Consider the following 25,426-nt stretch of genomic DNA (forward strand, 5'->3'; position numbering starts at 1 on the left):
GTGAGCGGTCATTGGGATCCAGACCAACGCAAGTTCCACATCAATCTATTGGAACTCAAAGCTATTCGCTTGGACCTACAGGCTTTTCTACCCAGGATTCAGAATCACACAGAGCTGGTTCACACGGACAAAACAACGACCATGCACTATATAAACAAACAGGGCGGGACAAGATCCCGGGCTCTGTCAAAGAAGCTCAGGAAATTTGGAACTGGGTGATTCTCCACAATATTGCTCTTACGGCAGAACACCTCGCAGGTTCGCTCAATTCAGCAGCGGATGCGTTGAGTCGCCACAGATCGATCAGTTACGAGTGGGAGTAAGACCAGACCATTCTCGAGGAGGTCTTTTCAGTTTGGGGATCCCCAACCATAGACCTATTTGCAACCCCGGAGAACACCAAATGCCGATTCCACGCAAGCAGGGTTCACCAACGGGGATCCTTGGGGAATGCACTTTTGATAGCTTGGTGCGGCGCATTTGTCTACGCCTTTCCTCCAATTCCACTAATCCCGAGGCTGCTCAGGAAACTCAAGATGGAACCTTGCACAATGATTTTAATTGCGCCAGCGTGGCCCGACAGTTCTGGTACACAAAACTCCTCCTGCTGTCTCAGGATCAACCGATTCACCTGCAACCGATTCAGTCTCTTTTGACGATGTCTCAGGGTCAAGTGCTCCATCCAGACCCGAGCTCACTCCAATTGACAACGTGGCTCCTGAGTACAGAGAATTCCAGGCGTTGAACCTCACAGAAGAGTGTCGCAGGCCCGGCTCCGAGTACAAACAAGACTTATCGGGCGAAATGGAAGAGGTTCTGTCTCTGGTGTCAGAGGCAGGATATTAATCCATACACTTCTGCTCCTCGTCAGCTTTTGCCATATATTCTTTCTCTGGCTAAGTCAGGTTTGGCTCCTTCTTCTGTTAAAGTACATTTAGCAGCCATTTCGAGATTCAGGCGGACGTCTTCAGGTCCTTCACTTAGGTCCGCGAGGATTATTAAACAATTCCTGAAGGCCCTGTTCAGAGCTTTCCCTCCAGTCCGGCCTCCACCACCTGTCTGGCAGCTTAACTTAGTTTTGGCTCATCTGATGAGAGCTCCGTTTGAGCCCATTCACAGAGCAGATCTAAAATTTGTATCGTGGAAACTGGCTCTTCTATTAGCCTTAACATCAGCCAGGAGGATTAGTGAGCTCCAAGCGCTCATGATTGAGGAACCCTTTCTTCAGTTTAAAAAGGATGTTCTGATTCTGAGGACAAATCCAACATTTATCCCAAAGGTCCCATCCGAATTCCATCTGAATGAGCTGGTGATCTTGAAATCTTTTTTCCCACGACCTACTACAACAGCGGAGAGGTCTTTGAATTCTTTGGATGTTCAGAGGTGTCTGAAATGTTATCTGGAATAGACAAAACCATTCAGGAAGTCTTCTCAACTCTTGGTCTCTTATAGTGCTCCGCGGAAGGGATTTCCTCTTTCAAAACACAGTATTTCACGTTGGATCTCAAATACAATTCAATTTTGTCATCAAGAAGCGGGCAAACCGCTTGAAAGACGAGTTCGTGCTCATTCAACGAGATCTGTTGCTTCATCAGTGGCTCTATTCTCAGGAGTCCCTATCAAGGACATCTGTAGAGCAGCTACGTGGAGCTGTACCCACACCTTCACAAAGCACTACTGCTTGGACTCTTCCATGAAGGATGATGCAGCGGTGGGTCAAGCAGTCCTGAGAAATCTTTTTCAATGAGAGGTGAGCTTTCCCTACAATCCCTCCTTCCTGTATTGCACATTTTGTATTGATTTTTGTATTCTTCTCTGTGGTAACATTTTTTATGATTTGTTTCCTATGAGGATAACTATGTTGACATGTAAGGATATTCATGTAACAAAATGTGCTTTTATGTTTTACTGCTAGCTACTCTGATACAAAGCATGGGAATCTATGAAAGTTCCAATACCGGGGCAAGAAAACAAGGTACTTGTAACTTTGGTTCCCCAGTATTGGTAACTTTCATAGATTCCTATGCGCCCACCCTCCTCCCCTGGGAAAGCTCGGCCTTTTTCTTTACTGAGATAGTTGCTGTTAGACAACGGCTACGAAAATCTGAGGCTCTTAGGCTCTCTCAGGAGGGCTCTATGGGGTGAATCTGTTCTGATTGGTTGTTGCAGAATTTTGGTCTCTTTTACAAAAAGAGGTGGATAAGCTACAAAATGAGATGAGGCCAAAGGCTAGTTTTCTCTTTTGTGCTTACTGCTAAGGTATTCTTTTATTTACAGAGGCTCCCATTCCGACGACGGGGAAATGATACAAAGCATGGGAATCTATGAAAGTTACCAATACTGGGGAACCAAAGTTACAGGTAAGTAACTTGTTTTATTTTGGAATTCTCTTCCACTCATGGGTCAGGTGGCCGTCTCCAAAATGGTTTTCTTGTCACAATGCTCGGAAGTTCTCCAGCATTCCTTTGATACTGTACCTCACACAGTATTTCGAAGATTGCATTTCCTCCTAACCTCATTGGTATGGGCTGGGGGAAAGAGCAAGTTGGCAAGGACCCACATGTTTCTACCACTGGGGAGAGAGGTCTGGCAGTACCTAATTTAGAACAATATTACTTAGCTTCTCAAATCCAGCATGCTGTACACTGACTGGTAGAGGACACCTTGGATAAATCACTCCTAGTGAATGCAGAGAGGTACTCTTCCCTTCCTCAGCTCATGATGCCGGGGGAGGGGGAGAGGGATGTGGTACAGTATCTTATCTGGCACACTGCCTCAATGTAGGAACGGATTTCTTGGGTGTTCCTGGGTAGGGCTCCCCTCACCGGGGAATTAATCTTTTGGGATCTTCCAACATTTAGGGATCCGAGGGAATGCATGAATCTCTAAGCCTGGAGGAAGGTTAGCTGCCAGATGCTGTTGGACTTGTTCCCCCAACAAAGAATTTACCAACTTTGAAGCAGCACAGGAAAGCTTCTGTGTAGGGCCAGGTCAACTCTTGCAACATGCCTGTATTGCAGCCATAGTCAAGAATAAATAGCAAACATTCCCAGTGGCCCCTGCTAAATCGCTCACCTTCCCAGTCCCGTTGGAGCGGAGGCCACCATTTTGTCTTCCTCTTGTACAGGGCCATGACTGCAGATCGTAAATGGACCCCATTCCCAGGACCGGAGGCATGAGCGGGTGACCTAGGGGTGCAACTGGAGAAAGCCCAGTGGACCAGAATGTGTGCATTGGTAAAGACAGCGTTGAGTAATGCCAGATTTAAGGTCATGCATTTTCACTTTTTGTATCGCCCATATGTCACACCAGTTCCACTACTCAAATTGAACCCTAATAGACACCCTGGTTGCCCAAGGTGTCAAGCCTCAGTGCCACCTTTTTGCATTTGACGTGAGGCTGCCCTGTAATGCATGAGTATTGGCTGAAAGTTCTGGTCCGTCTGAGGACTGCTGTGCGGATTCCTGTGGGGACACACCTTGGCTGAAAGGTCAGAAAATGGTGTTTAAATTCTTAAACTTGATGTTCTATTGGCCAAGCGATAGGTGGCAATCACATGGATCGGTCAGGGGGGTTCGAGTGTTGAGCAGTAGGTGGGGGATGTGGCGGAGTGGGCTGTGGCTGAGGAGATGCATCTGAAATGGTGTAGGCACTTTGCTAAAGCTGAAGAAGATCTGGGGGTGTGAGCAGGACACCTGACCGGATTCATGGACCTTGATGGAACTCAGACATTTTCCTAAACCGAGGATGATGGGTCTCCTGTTACTAATGAGGACTGAATTGGTCCATTGTTGAAGGTTCTGGGGAGCTAAACAGACATTGACTATGATGTATATGCAAATATGCTACTTGGGTGTATTTTCATTACTATGAAGAATTGCTCCTACTGGATGAACCTACCTTATTTGTGACATTGTTGAAGATGGCAGGTGGTTCTATCATGGTTGGATTTCCTTTGGCTTTGTGAAAATAATAAAATATGTCTTGAAAATAAATTATCATACTACCCCAGAAGTGATGGAACTGCACCCTTGAGTTAATTTTTCCCATGACCTTTGATGTTGATCTGGCGCTCTCCTCCCATAATTGTTGTTTTCCGACAACTCTAAAATTATCAAGATAGTTTGCCAGGGACGATCTCTCCCCAAAAACAAAATTTTCAAGCGGTGGCACGGCTTTAGGAAGCAGATGCCGGTCACAGACCCAAATGACGTGCTCCTAGATTGCTGAGGTTCCAGTCATTACTTTGTAATCTAATAAGTACACACTAAGGCAGTCAGGCAGTGGGAGAAAAAGCTCTACGTTCCATAGCATAAGTGGTTGTGTTAGAAGCAATGGTCCTTTCCCCTTCTCAAGGGGACATTCTCAGTTAGGAAGTCTGCTCTGTCTGAGGCAAGTCTCATTCCTCCTCAGTCTTCTGGTAAGTCGAAATCAAAAATGTGCTATAACTGCAAAAAAGCCAATCTGAACACGTCTCCATTCCGCTACTTCAAAGTCTGGCAAGAAATCACAGCTTTGGCCCTGGCGCTCGGCACATTTCCTGGGCTGTCATCGACCACACAGCAGATATCATCTGGGAAGGAGGACATGCAACCCATTTTCCAGACACTGTTGTCTCCCTTTGGTGTGCCTATAGGTCTCGGCGTTCCACATGGGACTCCGCTGATGCAGATTATCCACTTGTGCCCTCTTCTTAGGACTGTACCAGAGCCAAGCGAGATTCACTGTGGACCCAGGTCCACCATAGTTCCTTCTGTGCCAGTACCAATACAGAGTCTGGTACAGCCAGTCCTGGATGGATTCAGTTAGTCTCTAACCTCAAACAGATAGTGGCCCACGCAAGATCTATGTCGCACTCTGTAATAATGACGGCCCAACTGGTGGTTGTACAGCCAGATCTTCAGCCTCTGGCTCTCCCTCAATGCTATTATTAACAGAGACTAGAAGTCCTCTTTGACTCTGATTCCGATGCAGTTCAGGGGCACACCTAATGTCCTTCACAACACTGAAGATTATGAGGAAGCGGCCAGTCTGCTCTCCTCTCAGTACACTGACGAAGGGATGTATTTAGACTTTAAGTTTGTCAGTAGGATAAACTCTTCACTCGAAACTGAGCTCGCCTCTCCACCTGGTCCATCAATGGAGGAAAGTTGCTCTATTGCTGTGGTTGCGCAGTGAGCAGCAGAAGTGATAGATGTTCAGTTACCTACGATGTAAACTAAATCCAGTTTGATGAAAAAAAATTCTCCGCCAGGTTCAGCTTTATCCAAGCCTCTACTACCCTTTAACAAGTTCCTTACACACACTTTTTTGGCCAGTTGGTCTAAGCATTGCTCAGATACTCCGATCAGCCGACCTGTGACCAGGCGGAGCAGGACAGCCTCTGGGGACCCTGAATTTCTGTTGCAGTAGCCAATCGCTGAAAGCCTTGTGGTGCAGGCATCCACAACTAAAGTCAATCTAGATGCTTTTTCTGCAATCCCCCGTTGCCCCAACAAGGAGTTAAAATGTATCAATGCCTTTGGTTAAAAAAACAAAAAAAATAAGGTTTTCCTCAGCTTGTACAGCTTTATAGAATCTATGAATGCAGGGTACCTCTGGGCTGGTACATCCATTACCATACATGGGCGAGCAAGATCTTGCCAGACATCACAGAGGACTTCAGTACTATATGGGCCCAAGCGATCCTAGGTAGACAGGATGCAGCAAGGTATGTAATGAGCGCAGACCTGGACACCGCCAACCGCATACCTTGTACTGTTTTTTTTTTTGTTTTTTTTTTTATCCTCATCTGCCCGACACACGTCCCTTAGATGCAAAGAAGATAACCCGACCAGCTCACTGCCATTGGGAGCAAGGCCCTGGAAATTGAGCCGCTACACACCTAGGCAGAACTTTTTATGAGTTGGTGGGAACAACCATACATCTTGTTGACGATCTCAAAGAAACTTCATGCCTGTAAAGCCAGTATGTGAATATCGAAATCGGGGCAGACCACAATACTGAACCATAGAGTAGGTGGGCTTAATCATCGGATCTTTGGGGGGAAAAAAAAAAACCCCAAGAAGGCGAAGAAAGCTTCACTTCCACTCTGTCAAAAAATTTCCAAAATGTGAGGTTCTGGACTCTACATGATCTTTTCAAGTCTACCTTGGAAGTTTCGTAAAGTGAGGTTAGCCATGCGGAGTGAGTGGGGGGGGTGGTATCCACCCAATGCATGCATATCTGATGTCTTGCCAACAGGATAGCATAGAATAAAAAGGACCGCGCTACCCCAGTGATATTCTGGTCAAAGCTGAAAATGACAAGTGGTAAAGTTAAGGTAATGTTGGTCTTAATAATTGTATCCAGAGTGGCTTTGATCTCCATCCAGTAGGTAGATATGTGGGGGCAGTCCCAAAACATATGTGTATCAGATGCTGCTAACAGTTGGCATTTATTACAGCATTTCCCCTCTTGATATTTGGATAAACGTAAAGGGGAGAGATATGCCCGGTGTAAAGTAAACAAATGGTTTCGTCTAAGCCAGGCGGGTTTAACCAATTTATACAAAAGGGAAAAAGATTCTATCCACCGGTCCTCATCTAGTGCCACCATTTCTCTACCCCATAGCTCCATTGGGAGATTAAAATCCCCATCTATCTCTTCCAATATGGACCAATACCAAAGAGCCACCTCCTTACCTCCTATCTGTTTTTCGACTAGCTGTTGTTCTAGAGGACTAAGTCTCCCGGTATTAGGGTCTTTCCTGATTAACTCTCTGGCCCAGCTACTGATTTGTGTGTATTTAAATCTTGATAGTGTCGGCCCTACTTTCTCCCTAAGGTCCTCCCACCCTATCAAGATGCCTCCATATAACAATTCCCCCCATCTAGGAAGCCCAGCTGTAATTAATGGGGTTGCCAGAGAATCTTGCAGGCACAGTGGAAGCCCAGGAGAGTCCCAAATCCGGGCGTAATTAGAATAGTACGCCAACCCCACTCTACGTTTAATTTGTACCCATGACTTCAATTGTGTTAATAGAATCTTCAGCCTCACCTTCTTGAAAAACTTTCGATCTCCAAACTTAAATAGAAACCCGTCTAACGGGAGGTTTGCCCCTACCAGCATTGCTTTAAATAACTTCCCCTTTGAAGTGTGATCCGGTGACTTCAAGAGCATTCTTGAGTGGGAAAGCTGAAATGCCCAAGAGTAGTACTGCAAGTCTGGGAGGGCCAATCCACCTTTTTCTCTCCTCCTCCTCAATTTTTTCCAGGCCAACCTCGTGGCTTTATTGCCCCAAATAAAGGAATTTATTTCTTGTTGGCACTTAAAAAGTTGCTTAGAGTCGACAAAATATTAGGGAAATACAGTGATAAAAGATATTCTAGATATTCTAGATCTCACCTCCTTTATTGGAGGCACTTTATTTCTCCTATTTATCCATTTGTGTCTGGTATGGTAGTAACACACATAAGGACATGGAGTTAAAAAATGGAAAAAAAATTAGAGCAGGGAAAAAAAAAAAAAAAAAAAAAGGGGGGAAGAAATGGGAAAGAAATGGATAGAAAAAAAAGGGGGATAGGGGAAAGTGGAATTTTCACAGAGGGTGTTTAAATATGTAAAAAAAGAGAAAAAAAAAAGGTGGGGAAAAAAAATATATATATAAAGGAGAGAAAAAAATGGGAAAAGAAAGAGGAGAGAGGGGAAAAATGGGAAAATAAATAAATAAATAAATAAAAAGGGAAAAATTCTTTGAGTTATAACTCGGACTGGAAATTTTTGTGATAATAACCCACCTCTAGTTTCACTACTCTCTATACTTTTTTTTTTTCCACTTATGACGGTTTCCCCTTAAAAGTATATACCTAGGTAATGCCGGACTACATTCTATACTAAAATATGTAACAGAGCTGGGCAAGGGGGGACTCCTTAGAGAGACAAATCTGGCATCAACGGCCAGGTTAACTAAGGGGGGGTTTTCCAGGGAGGGGAGGGGTAAAACTGTAAAATATCCTCATCGATCGGTCACCATTCCGTACTCACAAATCTTATCAAATACATCTTTGTTTTGTTCAATTCGCCTTGGGAGATGTAATCTCTATACTTATCTAATGAGCTGGGGTAGGGGCAATGACATCAGCTGATGGGATTAAAATTCTTGTCCTGGAATGTCAATGGCCTGCGTGTTAAGAGTAGGAGGTATAGAATATTGCAATATTTGAGGGACTCTCCAGCGCAGGTCATCGTCATTCAGGAAACACATCTTCTTCAACAAGAAGTGAGGGAAATGTTGAGTAAAATTAGATGGGTAGACTGTTTTATTTGTACTAATCATAATTCGAATATTCGGGGTATCCTAATTATTTTCAAAAAGCAAATAAGAGCACAGATTCTTGCTCATGAGGAAGACTTTAGTGGTAGGTGGCTATACGCTAAAGTTAGTCTAGAGGGTAGACCATATAATTTGGTTGGCTATTATGGACCCAATCAGGATGATCCCTCATATTTGAATAAAATTCAGAGTCACCTCCTAACAACTCAAGGTCCAATAATCTGGATGGGAGATTTTAATCTGGTACTCAATCCAAAATTAGATAAATCCCCCAACTCAAGGGCATTAACTTATAAGAAATCCAGGCAGGCGTTGGGGGTTGTCATGTCAACGCTCGGATTGGCAGATCCATAGAGGGAGAGAGCAGGCGAAGGACTTGGCGTATCATACCACAATCACAAATATAACCATAAGTCGAGAATTGACTACGCTCTTTTTAGTTACTCATTAAGAGACTCCCTAAAGGACTTAACATACTTGCCCTCGCACTTATCTGATCACTCCGCTATATTTTTCTCTTTACATTTGGCTCAGCAACCCTCTCAGACTCTATGGTCATTTGACCGCACGATTCTCTTAGAGGATGAAGAGACTGACCTCCTCATCCAAGAAACAAAATTTTTCATGAATACCAATATAAACTCTACTCAGTTAAATATAGTATGGGAGGCCTATAAAGCTTATTTGCGAGGTTATATAACTAATAGGGCCTCTTATCGAGGGAGAATATATAGGGCAAAGATCGCCAATATCGAAAAGGATATTGCATCCCTGGACCAACGTATCGGTTCCGGAAATAGGACTATTACGGAGCAGGAGCAGCGTAAAGACCTAAAAGAGAAGCTAGATAACATTCTTCAAGAGAGGGTTGCATTGAGATGGGAAGCAAGTAAGCTCTCCAACTTTGAGTACGGTGAATCCGCGGGTAAGGTCCTCGCATGGAAAATTAAATCTGATCAGGCCAAAAAACATATAAAGCATATTATTGTAGAGGGGGAGACACTTGAAAGATCTTCCATCAGAGATATTGGAGATGCATTTCTGGAGTTTTTCCAGCAAATATATAAGGAGGAGACCTCGGAGGACCCGATATCAAAATCTAGATGGTTGGAGAAGATTATTCTTCCCACTCTTCGCTCTGAACAAAGTGATCGTCTTGACAGGCCTATCTCAGAGGAAGAAGTGAGGGAAAGTATTAAAAAGGTGAAGCGGGGTAAGGCAGCAGGCCCTGATGGTCTCCCCGGTGAACTATTGCGAGTACTGGCACCCGAAATAGTTTCTGTGCTCACATGACTTTTTAATGACATCTTAGTAAACGGTGCGACCCCTCCTAAATCATGGGGCGAGGCAATTATTGTCTTGATCCCGAAACCCGGGAAAGATTCAGCTAAGTGTGGGTCCTATAGGCCAATCTCGCTTCTGAATAGCGATTATAAGCTCTTTGCAGCTGTGCTGGCGAACCGGTTAGGACGTGAGGTTGGCTCAATAATTCATACTGATCAGAAGGGCTTCATAAAGGGTAGACAGCTCTCGGACCTTACGTATGACCTAATTGGGACAGTGGACATAGCCTCTACGTTCTCTCTTCCCATGGCCATTATGACCCTCGACGCTACTAAAGCGTTCGATCGAGTAAATTGGGCATACTTAGCTGAGACCATGAAGAAATTTGCATTCGGTCCAAACTTTCGGAGATCAATTGGACTCTTATATACAAATCCCAGTGCAAGCATTATGGTCAATGGTTCATGTACCCAGCCCTTTCGGATCACTAGGGGAACAAGACAGGGGTGTCCCCTGTCCCCTTTACTTTTTAACATATATATAGAGCCTCTTGCACAATCCTTTAGGGACGATCCAAGAATTTCTTCATTTAAATTTGGCGGATGGGAAAGGAAAGTAGGGCTTTACGCTGATGATATCGTAATCTACACCAGTGACCCAGCAAATGCTTTTCCCATCGTGGTCGAAAAGGCCAAGGAATTCGGAAGTATTTCGGGCTGCGACATCAATGCCGATAAGACCGAGCTTATGACGTGGAATATTGCTAATTCGGGCGTTGGGGTGGCACCCTCAATCCGCTACCTCGGAGTCAAAATAACGCACGACATTGAAGTCTTAGCAAAAGTTAACCTAGATCTGGTCACCAGAGAGTGTAGGGCCCTAATGAGATCCTGGGCGGGTCTTCGGTTATCAATTTTCGGGAGAGTTAACATTGTAAAAATGTCTATCCTTCCGAAACTGACTTTTATTTTCAACACAATTCCCCTTGCATTCGACTCTAAGCAACTTTTTAAATACCTTGTACTGTTGGCAATGGTTTGGTGCTTAGAAGGCACACCTGTATCTGATCAACTGAGTTTTGAGGGAATGCCCTAGGGATGGATCAAGACTAGAGAAAAAGGCCGATTCAGTGCTGCCACAGCTCGATCCTTGGAGTTATTGTCTTGAGCCAGACAGTTCCAACAGCAACATAAAAAGTTTAGGGGCTATTCCCGAGGCTATCTTCCAACCTTGTCAACCTTCCCAGCCTGTACAGCAGCAAACATTTAGAGCCGTTGGCATGGCGGTGGCTGAGACCGTTCACTCCAGGATGGACAGCAATCCTCCACTCTTACTTCCTTGCTACTGCAGTTCCCAAACAGCCTTAATTTGCCCTTCCGGTCCCACAAACAGCTGGTGGGGGCAGGATATGTTATTTCTTCCCTGGTTGGAAATCCATCACGTCAGACTGATGGGTTTTACAAATTGTTATGATGGGCTATGCCTTGGTTTTCATTTTTTCCTTCCTCTGAATGCCCCCTCCCCCTTTTCAACACCAGAGCGATTTTCAGAGGTCCAATCTGCCAGCTTAATACAAGAAATCAATCTGCTATGGTGCAAAGGTGCCACAAAGCAGATGCCGACTTGGAGAGGGGCACAGGATGCTATTCGCACCGCGTCCTTGTGCCGAAGGAGGACACAGACCTCTAAGTTATGCTGGTCCTCCTGCCATTAAATGCCTTTCTGAAGAAAGACAAATTCAAAATGCTCAATCTGGCTCAGACCCCCTCTGCTCTGGATCCAAGGGTCTGACTGGTGTTCCTGGACTTGCAAGGTGTATATTTTTATATATCAGTCCTGCAGTTTCTGGAACTGCCTCAGGTTCACAGTTGAGAGGGCAGAACACTTCCGATTTGCTGTATTGCTCTTCGGCCTAACCTCATCCTCTCTCACCTGTTCACTAAACTGATGGCTTTGGTCACAGCTCATGTGTGAAGGTTGGGAATGCATTTAATTCTGTACCTTGGTGACTGGCTGCTCAAGGTGAACTCACTGGAGTCTGTTACAGACCACCTCTGGACAGGTTAAAATCTGCTTTAGGTTTTTCATCTCTGAATTGAAGTCCCACCTGAGCTTTTTTCTGAGGATTCCCTTTATAGCAGTTATACTGGCCACAGTGTGTAAGCACTGAAGAAGCAAGTCCAGGACATGCAGGGTATGATCCCTAGGTTTGGGATCAGTCCCGAGTCTAGTCCTGAGTCTGAGAGGATGGTTGTGAAGCTTATTGGGCTTTTGGCCTCGTGCAACCCCACATACTATAAGCCAGATGGCAAATGCTGACCCTACAATGGAATTAAATGTTTCAATGGTCCCAGCGCCCTAGTTGCCTGTCCGACGGTGTCCAGATCTCCCAAGAAATGGCTCAGTATCTCATACCAGATAAGCACCAGCCGTACAATGGCAGGCTACTCTCCCTTTACCAGCTGGATGTCACAGTTGTAACAGATGTGACTCTACTGGATTAGAGATGCCTTCTACAGGAAGTGGAGATCTGGGCCCTCTGGTTTTTAGTGGAGAGACAATTCCACATGAATCTTTTGAAGTTTCCGATGATCCCTCTGGCCTTGATTGCCTTGCTTCTGACCATCAGGTTTCCAAGTTAGATTTGGGTACATTGTCACCTGCAATTTGTTCGAATTGCTACATGTCTGAGGATGCAGAAGGAGAAAGATCACGAAACCGACACCAGCAGGCAGGGGTGCGCTTAAAAGCAGCTATTTTCTATCACTTAAGATGCAGTATAAATCACCACTGAGCCATATGGTGGTACATCCAGTCTGGTGCCTGGGAGTATTCTTAAGAGGAGGAATCTGTGCTTATATGGAGTATCCATCAAAAGGAGGATCACCGAAGGTAAGTAACTTATTGATAACATGTTTGTCTGTTTGCTGTCTGGTAAGTTTGTATTTCATATTTTTTCATTCTTAAGTGCAATTGCATATTACAAAGCTTTGCCTTAGGCTTATGAAGTATTTTTGTACTGTGCACAGGCAGCAATATTGGATAATACCAGATTAATGTCACCTGTTTCCTCTTGCTGGCAGAGGAGTGTCCCTCCTGTTATTTTATCAAAAGTGGGACACAAAGCAGCGTATAATGAAGCAGGACAGTAATAACTGACTTACCAATGGAAAGTTGAGCACTGTTGAAAGCTTCACTGATTATGTTAGGAATGGGATAATGATAAACGTTTAAAAACTAATAGGAGTAGAGATAGTGGACATTATGAAACCAATGATTCCATTGCCCTTACTTGCATGGAACTGCGCTTACTATCAATTTACTGATAAAATCATCTTTCTCTTATTCCTGAGTATTGGTAAGCTTTGTAATGCATGCACAACGTCACGAGATTAATGTACGAACCACAGCTTTTTTGTCGTGGGTTCTTGGACCTTCAACTCTAATCATGAATTAGTTCAGGGAATTGTAAAATGTTTTTGCCTGTAAAACATGAAGCATCAAAAGCACAACTTGTTAAGAGGATAACCTGGATATGCTACAAGTTTAATGAGAAACAAAGGTTTAAGGGGTCATGAATCCTGTAGCATAGCCAGGTATAATGTTTAGAGGGCTGACATGCACTTGTATTAATGTACGTTTTAGTGAAAGCTGTTTGTTAGTGTACCCATCTAGATGTAATTGAGATTACAGTTCTGTGTTCAAGCCAAAACCGTAAACAGTGACTGCTCTTTGATATGAGTACTGAATGTAGGGTTGGCTTGGAGAACATGCCAAACCTAATACTATCACTCTGAAAAGTGGAGACCACATTGACCCAAAAATCATTGTTTACACGAACAGGCTGTCACAACCCATAAATGGCAAATCTCAGACTGAAAAGGGTCACATTGTCCTTGACTTATGCTCCAAAGTGTGGATATGCTTTGGAAAATAAATCAAATTGCACACATAAAAAATAATCTTAGTCTTTTTTGCGCAGGTTCAGATATGGTTTTCTTTGTACTCATTCTCTTTATGTGTCTCTGTCCGTTCACATTATGTCACTGGGCAGGTCTGCACGTGTTCTCTGGCTTCCTTTTCCTGCAAAGATATTCCAGACTTGTTAAGAAAGATGGTGTACTAAAGGACTTCCAGTACTTGGTTTACTACAGTGAGTGATAGGTTCAGATATGTCACGTCAAATAACTTCGAATCAACAGTTCAGTTTATACTTTAGACTTTTTATGATGCAATTTGTGGATGGAAAGCCAAGAGCGAAATGAACAGGGAGAGAGAAGGGATTGGTAAATGGAGAGATGTGAAATGCATAGAGCTGAGTGGAAACATGGTGCGAGATGAAACGATAAAGACCTGAGCTAGTAGGACATGAAGGTATGTGAGAAAACGGTGTCCTATCAGTTATATTAAATATGGAGGGATGTGGTCAAGAGAGGAGTAGTGTGAGAGATAGAAGTAAAATAAAAGCTAGAAAAGTGAGAAAAGGTAAAAAAAAAGTACAAAATTGAGAGTAGGAGAAGGTAGAGATGAGTGAAGGGAGACGGGGAGGAGAAGGGAGGAGGTACTAGGGGGCAAAAGATGAATGGGGTGCGATTTGACTGGGTGATTAATCGGCAGGTATGTTACACTTGGCAGGAGGACAAGAGATGGGCAGGCAAACAAGAAATGTGTCAGGGTAAAGAGAAATGGGATATCATTCATTCGGAGATAAATGTGTAAAGAGAGGCGGGAGGTAGGGAGCGGGTCCTAGTTGAAGGGAGCAAGTGGTGAAGGGAGGAGATCATGACGTCGGGGAAGAGAAGGTTGTGTACAGAAAGAGATCAGGCAAGGCACGAGGCAAGAGATGGGGCAGAAGAATGCATTATAAATAGAGAATGTTAGAGGAAATAGGCATGAGAGATAGAGCAATAGAAGAGGCATTGGTGGATTGCCCCATGAATCTGTGTAGGGAACAGCCCTAACTCTTTGGCCAAAGCATTAAGTAAGCTGATGGTCGAACACAACTCAGTCCAACAGCTTCGTGACTTGCTCTTTCATGCACATTTTACGTGTGTGAACTGAGAGTTAGTTGATCTGTCACCATCCATTGACAGGCAGTGTGCACATAAGAATAGATGAAATGGTTGGGGCAGCAAATCTCCAGTTTTTGAGTGCATTACACTTCCTTGGCAGAGGTTGGTGCCCTATATCCTCTCATCATTGGCTCCCCCTTTCAGACAACCTGTCCGGCTCAGGCATTGAGGAGAAGAGGTAGTACCTGGTAAGGACAAGAGCTGCCACTACTCACCTCCTCCCCAGCAGCACCAGTACTACTCCGCTCTTTCTGCGGACCCTGGTGCTTTTTCATTCTGGCGGCTCAGGTGGAGACGACTACTGGCTGAGGTCAAAGCAGACCTATCGACATGTAGAACCGGAATGGGGAGAGCTGGGCTTGTGTGGGTTGGCCTGAGGAGGTAAATTGCGTTTGTTTGTGTATGTGTGTTTCATGGTAGGAGCGTTTTTGGGGGTGTGGTTCCCTGCCACATGGTAGCATTGACATGAATGTTTTGGCCAATTTGTATCCTTCGCTGGTACTTGTCGCTGGCCCGGGCCATATCATTAGTTACATTGGCACTTTTGATTGTGTCTTATTTTTCTTTTAAACTGTGATTTTAAAAAACGAATTTTAATTTAATCCAATGTTAGTTAGCTTCTTGTGGCACCACATTTAATTTCATGGCAACTTTTATTTTTGTTCTCGAAGCATAAATAAAGGCTGTGAGTTACTGTTTTTCGATCTCAATCATGCTACTCTTGCATCAGACCGAATGAACATCTTTTTTAAATGTTGTAAAGCGCACAGTGGAGTAGGGAGTATGGCCACATGTACCACCCCTCTCCGGCGTGACTCACGCGCCAGTCCTCCTTGCTCCCTACAACATATGCACAAAAGAAATACACGTCAGTTGCGTAGAGTGAGCGATGGGTAGCATATTGTCCAACCTGGACACCGTATCAGAAGTGTACATTCCATATCCTGTCGGAAGCCGAAAGCGATGCGAAGCTCGCTTCCAATCTGGGGGTTAATTACTCCAGTCATCCTCCTTGTAACAGGTGCGCAGCAACATAATGCTGAGCAGTGGAAGGAGGTTGGTAGCGCCGTAGGTTTTGCCCATTGTTGACTTTTTACTAGTAGATAGATCCCTTTCCATTCAATAGAAAGCCCCACCTCTGTATACTTGGCAAGGGCATGCACCTTGTGGAGTTTTTAGCCCTCAGTGTAAAGTGTTTTTTGGGAGGAGACGCACCTGCTGGTTTAATGAGCAATGCATGTTTATACGTGATACATTTTGGATGAACTGTTGACGTTTTAATAATAATTTTACCTGTGTTGTTGCCAAACATCAACTGTTTAAAAATAAAGGAATCCTCGGGTTGTGCGTTTCTACATTTCTAAAATGTAAGCAGACAGTTCATTCTTCGTTTTACTTGTCACGTATAGAAAACTCGTTTTTGTTGAAATGTAATGTTCATTCTTCTTGGTGTATTTTTCAGTCAAACATCTATAATGAAGAAGTTAAATTGCACTGGGAGTCAGTATCCGATGGGATATTTCCAGAAAACCAGAAGACTAGGCCTCTAATTCCAGAGAGGTGTTTTGCTTACCGGGGAAAATGCCAACAAAAACAAACGCATCCGAACCAGGAAATGGCGAGAAGTTGTTTAGTGTCTTGTGCAAAGTGTTGTGTTCAAGTTCATGCGAGTAAGTGCACTAGCTATGTTCGAAGTTTGGGTATGGCCTCTTCTCTGCCTTAATGAATGCAATTATTTGATTCGAATGTTAACAGGGTGAGGATGAGTGTTTGGATGAGTAAGCAGCGAGAGAGCGCATTTCAGCAGCTATAGAGGAAAGATTGCTTCGATCCTGCCAAGATGTAGACTGATAGTTTGATAACAATATGGTTTGATTTATCTATGAAAGTGAATGACGAAGCTAGATTTTGGTTACCCCATTAATGACTTGTTTTTCCCCCAAGTTTGACTCAACCACATAAACCATTCTGCTTTTTGCACGTTTTAAGAATATTTACAAACCTGATTTGCAGGCAGAAATTAATGTTAGACGGACGTTAAGTTTAAAATCAGTTATTTATCCAGATTCATGTGTGTTTAATGCCTAGTTTAAATGAACTATGCTAGTTTGGGATTATGCTTTTTTTAAATGTACACATTCCTTATTTTTAGTTGATACTTCCATGGTTCTTGTGTGGGGGGCATTGAAGATATTTATATATTGGAAATTGTAGTTTGCTTCCCTATAGTTTCTTGATTGAGTTTTATAACAAAGTGAAGTCGCCCTAGCCTTTCAAAAATTTCTTGCACATCGATTACCTTTTAGTGCTAGTGAACACTACACATCCATTTAAAATCTAAATGTTTGTAGTATTTGTACACTCACACGGCCCAGAGGAAGATACCGGTGTCCTACTATCTCTAAGACATGTTATTCACACAGTAAGGCCATTCACAGCAGTATTACTTTAATGACATTCCAGTATTTGAATGCAAAAAAATATATATATACACACGCGCGCGCGCACACACAGTCTCTCTCTCTCTCTCTCTCTCTCTCTCTCTCTCTCTCTCTCTCTCTCTCTCTCTCTCTCTCTCTCTCTCTCTTTCTCTCTTTCTCTCTTTCTCTCTTTCTCTCTCTCTCTCTCTCTCTCTCTCTCTCTCTCTCTCTCTCTCTCTCTCTCTCTCTCTCTTTCTCCCCCCCTTCAGTGTACCGGTTGGGTAGCTGTTTCTAGCACGGTTGCTTCTAGTAATTCGGAACATATTGTAGTCAACCATTGCAGTGATATTGAAACGAATAGAAAAGTGCACCCCAAAAAATATATATCTCTGACAAGCTTTGACATTGTAAATTGCCAACGCAGAACTCCAGTCGATTGTGAATTGTTGTCTATTGAGCTAAAAACAAGAAGTAAAGCTCAAAGCTGTTATTTCTTACCATATGCTATGAATATGTTTGCATTTATTGGTAGCAACTCAAAATATTTTACTTTTTCCAGAACAGATATGAAAAATGTGTATTTGACTACTGTTGTGTATTTGATTAGCAAAACCTAGCTTCCGTTAGGCGCTTATAAGAAGCTTTCCACATACTAAGTAAACGTGGCAAACAGAAGAATTGTACATCATTAGCTTAGCAGTGATTTAGCTGCATTACCAGCACTGCAAGAGCCTATGGATGATACAGATCTGATTTGAAGACTGTCTCTGGAGCGTGGAGCAGTCGGTGCTGATATTTAGAAAGGTGACTGACAGAGAAGTAATGTTAATGTTTACCATGAGGAAGACTGATAACCAAGCCTCCTGCGTTCAGTATGTTTTCAATTAACAGATAACATGTGCAGAGCGATAGGAAGTTAATTAACACAGTTCACCTGTTGCAGGTTGTTATGGCGTTCCTTCTTGCGAAATACTTGATGAATGGAAGTGTAATCGGTGCAGAACTGGAGAATGGAAAGCAGTAAGTTACATTTGTTTTGTTTTCGAAGCCTTTGTGGAAAGACCTTATTATTTCTTGCTTTTTGTAGCACTTTCTGTAGTTTGAGGGTCCAGCGCTGGGAAAAATATTTCATATGTTGTAATCTTGCACGGTTCATCCAACAAAACAAGCACACGTAGGAAACCAACAGGAGAATGAACTGTTTCTTGACCCTCAAACTTGTCTTGCTAGATGGCACACACACAGTCCTCTAGTGCTTTCCCGGTCCAAAGCAACTGAGCTGTCTCCATCCTCCTCCTCCCTTCTCGTGGAACATGGCACCTATACAATGCAGACTCTAGTTGTAAGAAGAAATGAAGGAAGCTTGTCTTACCAAATGCTTTGGTGGAACTCTGTCTCCCTAAAGTACAGCAAACACAAAAAAAGTGTAAGCACCACAAAGTACCATGATAGTTCGCTCCCTATTCACGTCTTGGACAGGCAGGCCCCTACTCTCGAGTCCCTAGTGTAATTCCTCCTTTGGACTCAATCACATTCAGGATTTATCCTCGCTGAGACCTACACGCTGATTACAAGCGGAATTTATGCTAGCGCCTCGTTTTTTTAAAACGCCCGTTTTTTTATTTCTGTTGCTTTTATTTTCTCTTATCCCCTGATTTTAGAGGGTTCCTGCCCCTTACTTGCATTTAAATTGTTGACAACACCGCTGCTTAGCGGGTCCGGGTCTGTGGGCTCTAGCCTTATCTTTGCTGCTTTTGGTCGCCATTTTAGGTGAGGTTGCGCCACTCTAGAGGCGCAGGACCGAGCTCTCTAGTTGCGCCGACCCCATTCGCCCGCCCTTCTTAAGGCTGGCTTCTGGCGGGTCAGCCAGAACCAACATTCAGGATTTATCCTCGCTGAGACCTACACGCTGATTACAAGCGGAATTTATGCTAGCGCCTCGCGCTTTTTAAAACGCCCGTTTTTTTTATTTCTGTTGCTTTTATTTTCTCTTATCCCCTGATTTTAGAGGGTTCCTGCCCCTTACTTGCATTTAAATTGTTGACAACACTGCTGCTTAGCGGGTCCGGGTCTGTGGGCTCTAGCCTTATCTTTGCTGCTTTTGGTCGCCATTTTAGGTGAGGTTGCGCCACTCTAGAGGCGCAGGACCGAGCGCTCTAGTTGCGCCGACCCCATTCGCCCGCCCTTCTTAATCCTCTCCTCTAGCGCGCAGCGGTGACGCGCAGCGGTCGCGCCTTCCCTGCGCCTGAGTCGCGCCAGAGTCCTGCCCGTCTGCGCCCGTCAGCGTCCCGGAGGCGGGCGGAGCGGCGGAAGACCTGGACTAGGGGCGTCTGGGATCTATCGTAGTAACTATGGTTAGCTACACTTCTGCGCAACTCTGGTCGTTTAATAAGGTATCATGTGGGTGCTTTAAGGTTTTTCCTGGGCGCTATAGGGGTAAGAGCAAATGCCCTGGCTGCGGCTGGTCGAAAGACGCTGGTCCACGGCCACCCCCCCCCCCCCACCGGGAGGTGGTCTCGGTGAAGCATCTGTGTATGCTATTGAACACCAGGTCAGTGCGTAGTCACGCTCAGGAGATCTTTGATCTCCTTACTCTGGAAAAACCGATCTGTCTGATGCTCACAGAGACCTGGCTGGGAGCTTCTTCCAACCCGGATATCGCCGCGGCAATCCCGTCAGATTATAGCATCTATAGGCAGGATAGACCGGTAGGAAGGGGTGGTGGTGTTGCCATCGTGGTGCATGACTCTGTTGCGTGTTCTATTATCCCCACTGAGGCCATTAAAGGGTCTGAGTCCCTTGCCTTTTCTTTATCTTTGGCGCCGCATCAGTCAGTGAAAGGTTTGTTAGCTTATAGACCTCCGGGTCCAGCAGGCTCTTTTTTTGAAGAACTTCAGTCTGCTATGTTATCACTGGCCATGAGAGCTGACCATTGCATTCTGGCCGGTGATTTTAACTTTCACATGGATGACGCCCAGGACTCAGACGTGATTAAACTATCTGATATCACGACCCCCTTGGGCTTAGCCCCTTTTCTCTTTGAACCTACGCACGACAAAGGCCACACCTTGGATCAGGTCTTCTCGTCCTCCCCCATAGAGGTGACAGCATGTTTGCCGGTGCTTTGGACCGACCATCGTCTGGTTCAGTTTTATATACCGGCCAATGAGAAACCCCGTAGCAATGTCTCAAGGCAGCTTGGCTCAGAGACAAGGGCGTTGCACAAGGTGACTCCTGAATTGCTGTCTAAAGCACTATGTGAACATCCTTGTCCGCTGACGGGAGATTTGGATAGCGACCTGGAATCCTTGCAGGCCTGGCTTGAGGAGAGGCCAAATGATGTGGCCCCTGTCAGACCTCCTCGACCATTACCTAAGCGGGTCTCTGCCCCGTGGTTTACGGGTGCGCTGCTTGCCTCTCGCAGGCAGTGCAAAGTGGCGGAAAGGACCTGGCGAGCCCAGTATAATTTAGAGGCTAGGCTCGAATATAGGACTATGGTCAAAGCCTACCACCGAGCGATTCTGGCTGAGAAGAAAAGCTATTTTGCCAGGAGGATCGAGGATGCCTCGAACTCCTGTAAAGAGATCTTCACGGTCGTTAGGGAATACATCGCCCCGCGGTTGAACGTGGCCCAGCCTGCTCCCACTCAGAAGTGGGCTTCGGATTTGGCATGCTTCTTTACCGCAAAGATCAAGATGATACAGGAGTCTTTTCCACCGCGGCCGGCGGTTGCCCTGCCTGGCCCCGAGGTTGGCCCTGTTCCATCGATCCCCTCGGGACCTGTCCTGTCAGACTTCCCGCCTATATCTATTTCCTCATCCTTGGCTCTTTTGGCCAATCTTAAATCGGGATCACCGCTTGATCCATGCCCGGCCAAATTCTTGGCGAAGATGGCGGAGGTAGTTAACCCGTTGGTTAACCCTCTCTTGAATCGTTCTCTCAGCCTAGGTGAGGTCCCTTTGGCGTGGAAGCAGGCCATGGTCATCCCCCTGATTAAGAAGTCCGGTCTGGCTCCTGAGGTCTTGGCCAATTACAGGCCGATTTCTCTTCTTCCGGCTCTAGCCAAGACCCTGGAGAAGCACGTTCACAGCGTGCTTTCCAATTTTTTGGAATCCAACGACCTGCTTCACTCCACTCAGTCGGGCTTCCGCCCTAATCTGAGCACGGAGACGGCGCTGCTGGAGGTATCTGAGGCCATCAAGGAGACGCTAGACTTGGGTGGGAGAGCTATGTTGATCATGCTCGATCTGTCGGCGGCCTTCGACACCGTCCCCCATGAGGGCTTGCTTATCAGACTTCATGAGATCGGTCTGAGGGGGACGGTGCTCAGCTGGTTTACATCTTTCCTAGCTGGTCGCCGGCAGTCGGTCTGGGTTTCCTCAGCCTCCGCCGAGATGCCGCCACTGGGAGTCGGAGTCCCGCAGGGCTCTGTATTGAGCCCGACTCTGTTTAACATCTTTATGACCCCTCTGGCGGCTCTGGCTGAGTCCTTTGGAGCCCAGATCGTATCCTATGCGGATGACACCCAGCTGCTCTTCACCTGCCGGAAAGGGGAGGATTTTGACGGAGAGAGTATCCGTGAGTGCCTTGGGGCTGTTTTCAAATGGCTCCAACTGAGCAGCCTCAAGTGCAACTCAGATAAATCGGAGGTACTCTTCTTCGGCTGTCAATCCGACCCGGACTGGCAGGTGTGGTGGCCGGCGGACATGTCTCCTCCAAGGCAGTCGTCGCAGTTAGCGAAGAATTTGGGGGTCAAAATTGACAACGGTCTGACCTTAAGATCTCAGATCCTCGCCCTCACAGGCACATGCTTTGGACTTCTCCGCATGCTTCGGAAGTTTTTTCCGTTGCTGTCCGAGGATCACAGGAGGATTACGGTGCAGGCCTTGATTGGTTCAAGATTGGACTATGCTAACATCTTATATCTTGGCCTGCCCGAATACCTCTTGCAACAGATGCAGGTGGTCCAGAATGCGGCGGCCTGCGCCATTTTTGGTCTACATAGGCGAGCTCATGTTTCTGGCCTATTACAGTCGCTTCACTGGCTGCCTATCCGACAGCGGATAGCTTTCAAAACCTTGACCCTCGCGCATAAGGCCTTCTATTCCACCGGGGCTAAATACCTGCAGAGGAGGTTTAAGCAATACTGTCCTTCACGATCTCTGAGATCAGAGGCGAAGCTTCTTGCCATTGTCCCCCGTGTGAGGAGGGCCCGTCTGGGAGGCCGCTCTTTTATGCTCCGGGCCCCTCAGCTCTGGAACTCTTTACCCCTCGCGTTACGCAGCAATTCCAACTTGCTATCTTTTAGGAAGGGCCTAAAAACCTGGCTGTTTGCCTCTTAGATTTTATTTTATTCTTTTCCCTTTTTTTCAGTGTTGTGTTTGCTTTCCAGGATGTTAATAAAGCGCCGGGACACTCTTCTGAGTAGCCGTGCGCTATAAAAGCCACAAAATAACATAACATAACATAACTCTCTTCTGACTGTTCCCTTCTAAGGTTTGTTGAATTCATTGTTCACAGTTCTGACACCCCAGATCCTTCGGTTCGAAAGCAGCATGTCTTCAGCTACTTCGGCCTTTACAACTCCCCTTTGTTTCGAACAAAGTATTTATTACCATGATGTCATTCCTTATCCTACCCAGCTCCCTCAGATCTAAGTATTAGATGTGCCTCTACAACACTATACTTTCTCAGTTTAGACACTTTACTGGATACATTTTGTGCAAAAGTGAAACCCAGGAGGATACCTACAGCTATTATTCCTCCGCTTATAGTGGCCTACAGCTCAGTTTCCAATACTACTGAGGCAGCCCAAGGCCTAGCTTTCTCAAGCATCAAAAATCCCCCATGCAAGCTGCTTGATCTGAATATGCCCCAGCTGGGCCCAAAGGAATGAACAGGGCCCCCAGTGGCTTCATAACGTTGCCCGTCTGGAAGAGGTACCACTTGGGATACCCGGAAAAAGATGCAAACACTGGTAATGCAACAACAGGAACATTTGCTAGGCAAGACATTGAGACCCCCAGCTTCTCCACAATAAAATTAGGGCAGCTATGTATTTATGGTGCACTCAGCTCCCTACTAACGCCCATACTCCCTCCCAAAAATTGTACTAATGCTCAAGTCTTAAAGCATTTTCACAAGGTCATGAAGAAAATCCACACTTGTCCATAAGGAATCGTCTACAGGTTCTTAACTCTAGATTTCTCACTGCAATCTTGGGGCACTGGAAAAAAACGTATTTTTAAAAAAAAATGTTTCCCCTCAAATAATTTTTTGTCCTTAAACTTTACAAATCCTTCATTATAAATGGAAAGCCAAGCACATATGGTTTTAATATTACATCATCCATAGAAATGCGTTGTTGGTAGGGTGAGAAATGTGCTCCGCCTCTGGAAGCTCAGACTCTGAATAAATATTTTGTTCTGATGGATGCTTCGAACCGCAGATTTCTTACCTTGTGTATATCCGCAGGTGCCACACTAGATCCTGAAACTCAAAAAGCTGTGCTCGGGCATGCCGGTAGGTGGCACCGTGCCAGAGGTTATAGAACAGAGCCAAATACAAGTGCAACCATGCGCGTTGATGCCATTTCTAAAGCACAACATATGCCGAAGCATCTTGACGCTGAGGGAGCAAATGCTTCATCTAGGCGCTGAAAATAATTACTTTGGCTTGGGGAGAAAAGCCAGGTTTTGAGACACTTCCCAAAAGAGCATCTGTTAGATTGAGATCTGATAGGGGCATGCCATGCATTCCAAAGCTTAGCTGCCCGGTAGGATAGGCTTTTACCACTCCACTTTGCCTTTCTGATCCTAGAGTTAGGGATCTTTACATGATGCAGATCTGCAGCTTGGCTCCTTTACTTCGTTCACTTAAGAGATTTTTTTAAAATCAGTTTTCTCTCTAAGTTCTTCGGGTGCGTGAGGGAACATGCCCTCCTGCCCCAAGCCTATGGGGTTTAAACCTTGTAGGAGCTGTCACAAACGGATGTCTTTGACAGAACCCTTTTAAGGGGGCACCTCTGGTGAAAGCCATCTTAGAAAATAAAATAAAGCTTTATGTGGCGAAATACCACAAGACTCCACACAGGTCCCGCTCCCAGTCATAGTCAAGAGTGTGGATATGCTACTGAAGTCATTGCAGATCTTCTGTGTGTTCAAAGTCTTTGCGTAAGTCAAAAAGAAATGCGAGAAGTCCAAGTTGGACTCAACCCCGTTCTAGTCTTCTACATTTAGACTCAATAGTTCGAAGTTCGGCTGCGTATCAGGGGCCTGAAGGGTTTTGCCTGCGATGTGTTTCTCTGGGGCCAAAAGTGTCACCGCAGAACTGATCCAGTTATTGAAATTGTCTGTCGCGATATTATTATCCTGATCTAGTATGGGACTATGTCTGTGTAGAACTATCTCTAGCTCATTTTTATGAATTTAACGCCAAGGACGATTTTTAACAGCTGGGCAGTTGTTGAGAGAGGATGCTTCTTCAACTGGGAGGGCTAGTTAAAAAAAATGGCACTATGATCTGTCCATGCAAGTGGGAATACTTTAGCCAATGTAATGTTAGTATTATTAGTAAAAATCCCATTTAGCGTGTGGCTGGCCTTATGAGTAGGTTCAGTTATAATCTTCTTTAATCCAAAACTGCCTAGACAGTCTACCAGATGAATGTTTTCATTATTATTTTGGCAGTCAAGGTGAAAGTTAAAATCACCTAGATAGGTAAATGTAGGGAAGTCGACACAGGACTCCATGAAAGTTTGAATGGATTGTATAAATGGATTCCTAGGGCCTGGCGAGTGATAAATTAGTGCCCTGGAAAAAGGTACTGACATTGCTAAATTTAAAAGTAAACAGTAGGGCTTCTATTTCTAAGTGCAAGATAGGGGAGAGGGTGGCTTTAATGTAACTGCGATGTATAATTGCTATTCCGCCCCCTGTTTCCCCACTCTGTCAACTGTGGATATCTCATATCCAGCTGGAACGGCTACGATCCAATCTGGATCGGATGCTTTGTTGGACCAGGTTCCTGTTAAGAATATCAGATCAGGATTAAATGTCTGCATAAAATCAACGAATTCGTATTGATGTTGAATCAGGGATCTGGTATTTAATAAAATCACAAGTTAAGACTTGGTGTATAGCTTTAGGAGAGGTATTAGCTACCGGAATGACTTCAGACAGTACGCCCTCTGTAAAATGAAGTTTTGGGCCGAAGTGATCGTCTGAGCAAATAAGAGTTATTATCAGCATTACAAACAAAAGGGGGAAAACTACAGTGCTCACCTTTATTAGTTGATAGTAGTTGATCCCTGAGATAAAAATGGGGGCGAAAAGACC

At 45.0% G+C, this 25,426-nt stretch overlaps 1 protein-coding gene across 2 annotated transcripts in view; it reads left to right on the plus strand.

Annotated features, from left to right (window-relative positions):
• LOC144818446 (lysine-specific demethylase 4C-like) overlaps positions 1-25,426 on the plus strand; it is a 1,795,190-nt gene that overhangs the window by 1,101,404 nt on the left and 668,360 nt on the right. For both annotated transcript variants that reach the window (XM_078675868.1, XM_078675869.1), the window contains 2 exons: positions 16,133-16,340; positions 18,034-18,110. In XM_078675868.1, the coding sequence (XP_078531994.1) occupies positions 16,133-16,340; positions 18,034-18,110 (285 nt within the window). The remainder of the gene's footprint in view (positions 1-16,132; positions 16,341-18,033; positions 18,111-25,426) is intronic.

Source organism: Lissotriton helveticus, chromosome 2_1 (assembly GCF_964261635.1).
Source record: "Lissotriton helveticus chromosome 2_1, aLisHel1.1, whole genome shotgun sequence".
In the NCBI taxonomy this organism is placed as follows: domain Eukaryota; kingdom Metazoa; phylum Chordata; class Amphibia; order Caudata; family Salamandridae; genus Lissotriton; species Lissotriton helveticus.